Raw genomic sequence first — 9,928 nt, forward strand, 5'->3', positions numbered from 1 at the left:
TAACATGTGAACAGGTTAGATATTATGATGATAATGAAGAAACAGTAGATACGAGTGTTGAAATTATCTAAACTTGCGGTAACTAGATAGTAACAAATAATTGACTTGCTTTGTGTGTGTAGTATGTCCTGTAACCCATGGTCCTGAGGATGACAGAAAGCAATTTTTCTGTTACCTGTGAGTTTTTTGTTTGTTCTTCTTTAGTGTAACAGAGTAAAACCCTTGAGAACAAAGAACAGTAATAAAATAAAAGAGTAAAACCATTTAGCTGTCATAGTAGTGTGAGTTTTAGGAGCAGGGTCAATCTAGTTGCAATTTCACTTTTTTGAGGTACTTGAATTTTTCAAGGGTGAGTCAAATATTGTGGCAACAGTCACTTTTGTTTGATGTGAAGGTAAATGAGAACAGGCATGAAGATGGAGTTAAGGTGTCAGGCTGCAGTTTTAGTAGCTTGAGAAGAAGTAACATTTTTGTGTTCACAGGTTTTGTTCTGTGTATCACTGGAGAAAGACCAAATGAGGGATGGGGTATCATTGTCCATCTACCATCCAATGCCATGCAGGGTGTCTTCAGCCTAGGCCTAAAATTCAGTTCACTCTTCTGGATTTGCTGCTCCTTCCCCTTTAAATGAGGAAACGAGCAGGATGTACATGGCAATGTCATTGCAGAAAAGTGTGAGTTAAAAAAGGGAAGTTTTTCTTTGCAATCAAATTGTAAAACATGAAGAACCCCTGCACCATTCAAAGAGTTATAGCATGGCAGTCTTCTGTTAGTGTCTGATAATAAACATAGCTAGGAAAGGCAGCAAGAGAGGGAACCAGTGGTAATTCTTTTGGAATGCCATGCTGATAAACAAGTGCTCTCAGGATAAACAGAAAACAGTAGAGGATTAAAGCACTGAAACAGAGGAACATTGAAGAGCTTTCTGCCACTTTGAAACAGTAAGAGCATTCACTCAAATAGGGAATGCTTTAATTTGATGACAGAAATGAAGAGAAGCTGAGGTAATGCTCTATCTAGCTGCCATCAAAGCTTGGTAAGAGAAAGCAGAGGGATTCAATTGTTGTATAGTAACTTAAAAGCGAGTAATTTTGGTTGAGATGCTCCGTTCAGTCATTTGAGTCAGCAGAGCTGCTCTCAGTTATTGAGTTTGGAGGCCATCACTACTGTCTTGGTAGAGGACAGAATAATGAAACCAGCTACTTGTTGAAAGCAGTGGGGTGAAGCAAAGTGAAAGCTGACAAGAATAGTGTGCGCTGAATTTCAGCTCACATTGCAGGAGACAAGAACACAACTAATAAATTCTTCCTGTAAGTGATAGTTTTGAATTCAAGCCATGCTTCTGCACAGCAAACTGGCAAGTCTGGAGCTGCAAAGGAAGTTAAAAAGTTCTTCAGACTTCTACTTGTTTGTTCACAAAAAACCAAAATTTGCTTTATAGCCCTAAAGAGAGAAGTCAGATCATCAGGGCTGTGGAAATATATCTGCTATATTTTGACTGCTTTTTCTCTGTGTTTAGTTTAAGTAACCTTTGAAGGATCAGGGAGGAGGCTTAAAATAGCAGCAGTGAAGAAGTGAGGAGATCATTAAGTGGTATTTTTTCCTCCCCATTAGGCATTTCACTTCTTGCCTAGGTGCATTCCTGTTCCTTCCACTTAAGACAGGTGATCATTCTTCAGGTCAGGTTATCTGTTTGGTGACATGGATAGGTGGCATTTGTGCAGTTTCTGATGATAAGAGATGTTTGTTCTGCAACACCATTTAAACAATTCCTTGAACCCAGATGATTCAGTTGAGTGTTGACATGCACTGTTCTTTTATGACTTGAGCTTACATCAGTGTTATGATACCTCATTCCTCATACAGCAGTAGTTAAGGAACAAAGCTCAGTAACAATTCTGCCTACTGGTTTTCCTTTATGTGCTTAGAAGGAGAAATGTAATATGAATACCTGATCAAAAGTCAAAAGCTTTTTCAAGCACTGACCTGAGGGATTGAAATCCATTGTTCTTGTCTTGTGTATATTTATATCCAATCCATTCCTGAAGGCCATCACTATTTCTATAGGTAATATTCATCTATAAGTGGTTTAGACCTAGGAAATACAGGTCAGCTTGAAGAGTTGCCTGAAGAACTTGTTTGTTTGTTTGTTTATTTAAAGAAATTAAAGATGTAATCCTTTTTGTTTGTTTTCTCTCAATGCTGTCATAATTTGTGGATGTCTGGCTGTGTATTGGCTAGGTCTTTGGGTATATTATATGAGCTTTGGAATCTATACTTGGTTCTGTCTGCAAGTATTTCCTCAGCATATTGAGTCCTGCAAATAATTACTTTTTATTAGACCAAATAAATCGTAATTGAATGTTTGCTCTTTTATACACAGTCTGTTCCATTTGGAGATTGTAAAGGTTTGCACTGGTTTCATTTTGCATAATAAAAATATTGGTTTAATTTGCTGTCTCCCTGTAGGATTACATTTATTCACTTCTTTTATTAAAGCATAGCTTTTCAAAGCATATCTTCCTGATGGCTCCAAAAAACTTCCTTCTCTCTTTCTCTTTTCAGATTTATCCAAGAATAGATTAACTGAGATTCCTACAGAGTTGTGCCATTTTGTGTCACTGGAAACACTAAATCTATACCACAATTGTATTAAAATTATACCAGATGCCATAGTAAACTTACAAATGCTAACTTACTTAAATTTGAGGTAAGTTTAACTTTGCAACATTTTTTTTTTTTTGTTTATTTGCAAATGTGTAAAGCTTTTTTTGTCTGTACTTTGTGTTTCTGGAACAACTGACTGCATTTTTCATTTTATTGGAAACGCTAATGCAAAAGCTCATTGGCTATAGATACAGCTCTGTATGAAGGCATTTTAAAAGCCAAAATGTGAAACTGATTCTTGAAAGAAAGACCAAGAAATATTAATCTATTTCTTTCCCTTATCCTAACAAATTGCATCAGCACGGTCATAGTCCTTTAATTCACTTCTGTGGGCACATTTTTTAAACCTTGACGTGTTTTATAGTTAAGAAGATGGGGGGACAGAGACAGTGAATTGATGTTTTTTTCCATGGGGAATGGAATAGAAAAGCATGATACTTTATCACTAGCATTATCTTACTATGCGAAAAATATAGTTACTTCCTTCTTTAGGAGGAAGTGGCAAAGAATTTGACACCTTTGTTTCTTTTCAGTGAAGAGTCTGTGTGAATACCAATCAGTATAGAGAATTGCTACTAGTTAAAGTGCAGTTGAATGCCTATGTGCTTTTGAGAGGGCATGTGAGCCCTTTTTGAGTAGGGACCAGTGGTGGAAGTTTCTTTGCAGATAAGTATGTGAAAACTGTAGTAGTGAAGATATAATAATCTGGTCCCTGTGAAAATGAGGTTTGAACAGCGGACAAAATGACTCTTGGTCATTTAAATTTAAGGTATGAAGATTTGATCATCAGTTTTATAAACACTGAGGATCTTTCTCAAGCCCTCCTGTATTATTGCTGTACTGCAATTTTGGCCTCTGTGGACACTTATTTTGGCTCTAAAAATTGTAATGGAATAGTGTATTCCAAGTATCTGCACACGAATAAAGAGTAGGACTTGAAATTTTTGATTAGTGTTTTCTGGAGATATATATAGAAATCAAGACTGAATTAAGTTATTAAATTTACATGAAACATCTTGGTAAATTTAGGAATTAAAATGAGCTCAGAACTCAGTGTTCTGAACTAGTGAATTAGAACTCAGTGTAGTGCCTTAATTTATGTGAATCATCACATGCCCACAAAAGTTAGAGTTTATATCACATATCACAGTAAATTGGACAAAAGGAAAGGAAGCTTTTCAAGTTTTATTATGTAAGGTCATTTCCCTCAGTTTAAAATCCCCTCTTCACTTGGATGTGACCTTCCCCCATGGTAGCTGAACATAGTAAACAGTTTCAAGAAGGAAATACATCCTTGACTTTCTAACCATGTTGCTTCTTGGCAAGAAATCCATTATAGATTTAAAATGCGTATTTTTCTGCCTGTTACCAGCAGAGCCCATATGTTAAATCACATTAGAAAGTGTTGCCAAGAGGTACACATAATTTTTGGGCCTTGGTGGATACTGTTCATGTTTATTTAAAGAAAATCCTTTGAAACTAATGATGATTTATTACTCACTTGCCTTGGTTGTGTGGTGTTCCTTATCTCTTAGTGGGTTGCTTCTGAGTTCTGTAGAGCTTAAAAATAATTTTTGCCTTTTTTTGTGTGTGTCTGATCTGCTGATCTGCGGCATAGTGTAACTGTTTTAGAGTCTAGGCTTTCTCAATTTGAGTTCTTTTAGAACTTCAAAAATATTTTTTACTTATTTTTTAGAATAAGTTGTATCTTGGACTTCTGTAAAGACACTAGAATTAAGAAACCTGGCTCCACAATAAGTTTTAATTATTTTTTTTTTTTGAACTGCTGCTGATTAGTAGTTGGATTTCTTATTTTTAATATCTTCGGGCTTGTTGTTTGGTATCTGTCTGTTCCAGCCTGTGCAACACAGATATTTTGCTTTGTGAAATGCTTTGAGACTGATGCAAAAAGCATGAATATATGTCTTTATATGCAGCTTTGTGTCAGACTGCTGGATTGGCAGTTGAAGAAAAGCTTTGAAACTTAGGGAATTTTGATTTTTCTTTGCTTTTGCTTCGTTTCAATGTTGCAACTCTTACTGAAATTACACAGGACAACTTTTGCCATGTGTTTTCAGAGTTCAGTCATACATCTTTGCTCTCTGAAGCCTTAACAGTCTAGCAGAAGCTAATTAATATGATTTTACCTGGGGTGCCACTCTTAAGTTACTGTTCATTGTTTTACTACAAGTTAAGACTCAAAAGAAGGAAAAAGTTATATTTTAAGAAAACCTTTAAATATTCAAGGAGAGAATAGTTAATATGTTATTCTGTTGAGCATAAAGTTTATTTTGGGAATTAAGCCACAAGTCACTAGTTTTAATCATGTGAAGATCACAAAGGGTCATGACATGTGTCATGCTTAAGTCCGAGCTTATGAATCTTGGAAAGAAAGAAACCATTGGCAGTCCCAGATTTTTTTGCTGTGTTTACTTAAGTTAATATCATACAACTGTAGAACAAGAAGTAAGTACCAAGTAATCTTCAATTGTAAATGTGCTTTAAAGGAATTGAGGAAATAACCGTTTTGTCTGTAGTTTATATTGTCTTTCAGTTGGAACGAAAGGCATCCATTCCAATGCCACATAAAACCACAGGAATGTTTAAATGCTAGCAAAATACTGTCTCATTTGACTTTCCTGTATTCATTAGGAAGGGAAACAGCTGTTCTTGGTGACAAACAGATTTGTTACAGTATTGTCAAACTGATACAATGCATTTTTTACAGAGCAGTAAATTCCACAGTACTGTCGATGCAGGTATATCTGATGTGCAAGTGTTTTTGTAATGATTGCCATTTGAAAATTTAAATTGTATCTGCATAAAATCTGACCCATGAAAATGCAGAAATGTTGCAACTGTCAGACGTGATGTAAGTATACAGTGGAACACCACTGATGGTTGTAATGTTTGTTTTGTTTTGTTGCAGTCGAAATCAGCTTTCTTCTTTGCCAGCTTGCCTGTGTGGTCTTCCTCTGAGAGTCTTAATTGCAAGTAACAATAAGCTAGGTTCCCTTCCAGAAGAGATAGGTCGGCTAAAACAGTTAATGGAATTGGTATGTTGCTGATCTTTTCTTTGCTTTTCATTTTGACTTCTTTTGTATTTAATAGAAACAGTAAGGTTCACTTTGTACATGAACAAATGCTTAATGCTATGAAGTAGGTTGATAAATTCACTTCTCAAGTGTGTTGGATAGTAACACAATCATAGTTTTTTTTATATTGTTCAGGACCCTTTTAAACAACCTCACTGCCCTTGGTTCATTCAAAACTTGTCTTCGAAGTTCATCTTTACCAGTTTTGCTCCTTGTTTCACTGTATCAAGTTCATAGTTGTGGCATCAGGCTCTGCAGGGCTGTATCCCCCTCCCCCTTCCCTCCTGCTTCCTTTTTGTCTGTTACCAGTATCTGCTTACCACATTACATTCCACTCGTGATACTGGTCTTATCAGTCTATTTTCATTTTATTTCACTACTTTTGTCATGCAACCTTCCTTTCCTGGAACACCCATCTAAAGAGACCAACAAAATGTTTATATTCCTCTTGCTTTCAAAGCTGTCCCTATGACTCCTGTTTCTGTGAGCAGTAGGTCATCTGCAGTATATCTCAAATCAATGACAATCTGAAAAAGCAAAAATTACTTGGTGCTAGAACTTAATTTAATTGCACATGCTTTTTGAAGTTTGTGTGTAGAAAACACATAAGAGAATGTTTCCCTTTCTATCCCTTGGTCTTCCTCTTCTGTATATTGTAGACTGAGACTCTGAATTCTCTATGGCATATACACTGTGTCTTCTGCTTATTTCTGTTCACCTTCACCTTTTAGGATACAAATTGACAAATAAACTACATTTTGACACTGCTAATTTATGCATAATAAAAAAATTATATTTGAACTTTCTTCCAGTTGCTGCTCTCTCCATTGACAGCATATATCTTGCACATCTTTTCTGTCTCTGAAAGTACCTGCTTATCATACTTTTGCTTTTATAATAGTAGTTCCTCCACTAAATTATGTTACAGAAATTGAGCTGACCTTGCTTTAGGCCCCAGTCCTGCTATTGATTCTTCATATGTCAAGTGGCAACTGTGGGGCTTTTTTCCTTCTAGTATTCTTGTTGAACAGTGGTATCAGGTTTCTGTTGTACTGGCTGTTGATGAGGATGGGGGGGATAGTCACCTCTTCCTTTCTGGGTTATACCTGAGCTCAAGACTGGCAAGTTTGTTTTGTTTAGTGAGTGTTATTAATTTGACTTATCAAATATTTGAAATTTTTGTGATGGGTTTAATAAGATTACTGAAATGCTTGTGATGTAACTAATCTTCAGAAAAACCTGTGTTAGGCTGTAGCATCATTTTTGTTGTGTTTAGAATAGATTCAATAAAAGGTGATGGTACCAGTTTTATAAATAAAGTTGAAGTCTACTAAGCACATCCTAGTTTATGGGATAGCATGACTGAGTAGATAATAAACAGCAATTAGAACCTGTTAGCTGTTGATTAGCTTAACTGTAACCTAGCTTAGTGGTCGGGGGCTTATGGGCATTAATTGAAAGACTTGGCCTGATTCTGTCTGGTCAAAATCACCCATTTTATTTTTGTTGTCTGAAGTACATGACAGTATTTTCAGTAAAGTACTGCTGAAGTGCTTTCATGGCTGATTTCCCCTGCAGTTTCAAGTTTGAACCCTTCCAGCAAGGTTAGCTAGCATTGCTGCTACTAGAAGTGTTTCATTTGTTACTAAGAGTGTGTACATAGCTTAACAGTAGCCCTTGTCCTTGTTTTAGAATTGTGAAAAGTTAAAAACTAAAAGCTTGAAAATCAATGTAGATTATACCCATGGAGATAGGGCTTGTTTAGTTCAAACATATCATGTTTAAATTCTGGAATACTGGGGTTTCATATTGCTTTCCAGTTACAGTATCATTTCAGTGTTACTCTTTGTCATGAAGAACACAACAGTTTCTGTTCTTTGATACTTTGGTAGCCTAAAAGTTTTATGAAAACTGAAAAAAGTCTGATGCTTGTTCTTTGTGATTAGAAGGCAGTGCAGGGGAAGCTGAAGTGAGTAAGAAGTTCTTGTTAAATTGAGCATTATTCTGTTCACATGACCTGATTACTTGGTTTGATGCCACCATGTGTGTTTGGTACGTTTATAGTGACATGAGTTGCATTATTTAACTGGAAGTGACATAACTGTGATGTATTGGGAGAAGCAAATAGTGGTAGGATTGAGAGTGGGGATCTGTATTGGCATGTATATTACTATGCAGTTGGGATGATAAGGTGATCATTGTTCTAAAATGAGCAAAAAGAAACGACAACAACAAAAATGAAGATTAAGTCATACTGCAGTTGTTGCACCAAAAATTCAGCTGTGTGAGAGCAATGCCAGCCTGAATAGCATGTGGGATCCAAGCAGGACCATCACCCAGCCCTCTGGCAGGGAATGCTGCTGCTTTGGTACACACGGTGCTGGTGCTGAGCTGGCCCTGGGGATCGATCCTCAGATGCCACCTGGCTGCATTCACTTCTTGTATTACTAGGACTTTTCCAAGCAACCTCAGGTTCCCCAAATGTTGCACAAGCTGCGTGCAGTAAGATCTATGTGTACATAGCAAATGGATTTTTAAAATCTTTTTTGAAACAAAGTTTACCTCCACAGTCATTAGAAGCACAGTTTGCTGCAAGTTAGATCAGATCTTTCCAACAAACTGCATTTTTTTCCCCCTTGCTTCCAAATTTGGGGTAGGTAATTGTTTTTCTTATTACATGTATATGTGTATATGGATTTCATACTTGTGGCATAGAATAACTTAGATATTACATGCAGTAAATTTTCAAATATTCTTTTAAATTTCAAGGTTCTGACAGCTGTCTTACAAGCACCAAAGTAACAAATTATTCTCTCTGCAGAACATACTGCACATTTGCAAATTTGCAAAAATTTGATTGGGAAACCCAGTTTAGTTTGCAACTCATTAACTTAATCATACTTCTAACTGTCAGCCGGGAGGGTGAGTGCAAAATTAGTGTGAAGATAATCTGAAACTTACTTTCTGTCAAGGAATAGTCATCAGGCAGAGATGACTCAGTAATTGTGCCCAAAGCTATCAGATGTGCAGTAAAAGTCTGCTCTCCATCCTGTCAGGCAGTATTGCACTTCTGCCTTCTTCGGATAACAGCCCTCTCCATCTCTGGGATGCTCATGCCTCATGGTGGAAGCCTTTAAATCTCTCAGCTGTGATTTATGTGCTTTACCTCGTTCATCTAACCAGGGACAGCAGCCTGACCACGTGGGACCTGCTGCCTAAAAGGATCCATGTGCTCACGTACTGTGTAATTTCTTTTTGCTGTCAGTATGGCTTTTATGTCACAAGCTTTGACTGAATCCATGTGCTTTTTAGGAGTAACAGCTGTCAGGAGTCCCAAGTTTAAAATGAATGTAAGGAGGAAGTTTGCCTCAATTGGAATGGTTTGGATAAACCCCCATGTGTATGTGAATAAATGTTATTATGGAATCAGAGTACCTTACTGGTTTTCTGTTTATACTGCTGAATATATATGCTGAGTTTTATTGGTTTAAGACCTTGGCCATAAACAAAGGAACTTGGCCATAAACAAAGGAAAAATGTTGATGATTTTAATTTGCTTTCATGCCACTGAGCATCATGTCACAGAAACGAATGCTAAATTTTAATACACCTTATATTTCTCTAAATTTGAGAAATTGTGTTGTCATGGCAGGATGTGGCCCAACTTATAAGAACAACATGCAATTAATGCAGTAAGTCTGATCTTGAGTAGGTATTTGCGCATCAGTTGCCTGCAGATGTCCATGAAGGAAAGTTCCACACTGCTGATTGCATAGTTCCTTAAAAATGATTAGCCTGAAAACTATAGGCATTTGACTCTGACAGTATTGCTTCCATTACTGCCAAAGCAACGGGAAAGGTAAACACTATCTCTGTTACATACACACTTATGAAGTCTAATAACAGTCAAGAGCATTAGTGGGAATAATGTTAGAGGTCTTTGTTTTCCGTGGCTATTCAAACAAAGTAATAAAAAAAGTTAGTTTGATTGCAGTGTTTAGTGGGATAAAGGATACTACTGTCTCTAGAGATCTTGTGAATGCTGACATGCTGTCACAACAGATCAGTCTTGTGGAGGATGTTTTGAAAGGTTGTAAGTGGAAAAGTGGACTTTGTTTTTGAGGCTACACACTGCCAAGCTTTTTTTTTCCCTTTTTCTTTATTTT

The 9,928-nt window shown here is 36.6% G+C and overlaps 1 protein-coding gene across 1 annotated transcript in view; it reads left to right on the forward strand.

The window, feature by feature from the left end:
- Positions 1 to 2,565: 2,565 nt before the first annotated feature.
- The window catches only part of LRCH1 (leucine-rich repeats and calponin homology (CH) domain containing 1), a gene marked incomplete at both ends in the record, with an annotated part of 25,789 nt that continues 18,426 nt past the window's right edge, over positions 2,566 to 9,928 (forward strand). Inside the window, 2 exons of the mRNA XM_009082823.1 lie at positions 2,566 to 2,710; positions 5,597 to 5,723. Of these exons, the coding sequence (XP_009081071.1) occupies positions 2,566 to 2,710; positions 5,597 to 5,723 (272 nt within the window). The remainder of the gene's footprint in view (positions 2,711 to 5,596; positions 5,724 to 9,928) is intronic.

Source organism: Acanthisitta chloris, unplaced genomic scaffold (assembly GCF_000695815.1).
Source record: "Acanthisitta chloris isolate BGI_N310 unplaced genomic scaffold, ASM69581v1 scaffold16599, whole genome shotgun sequence".
Lineage (NCBI taxonomy): Eukaryota > Metazoa > Chordata > Aves > Passeriformes > Acanthisittidae > Acanthisitta > Acanthisitta chloris.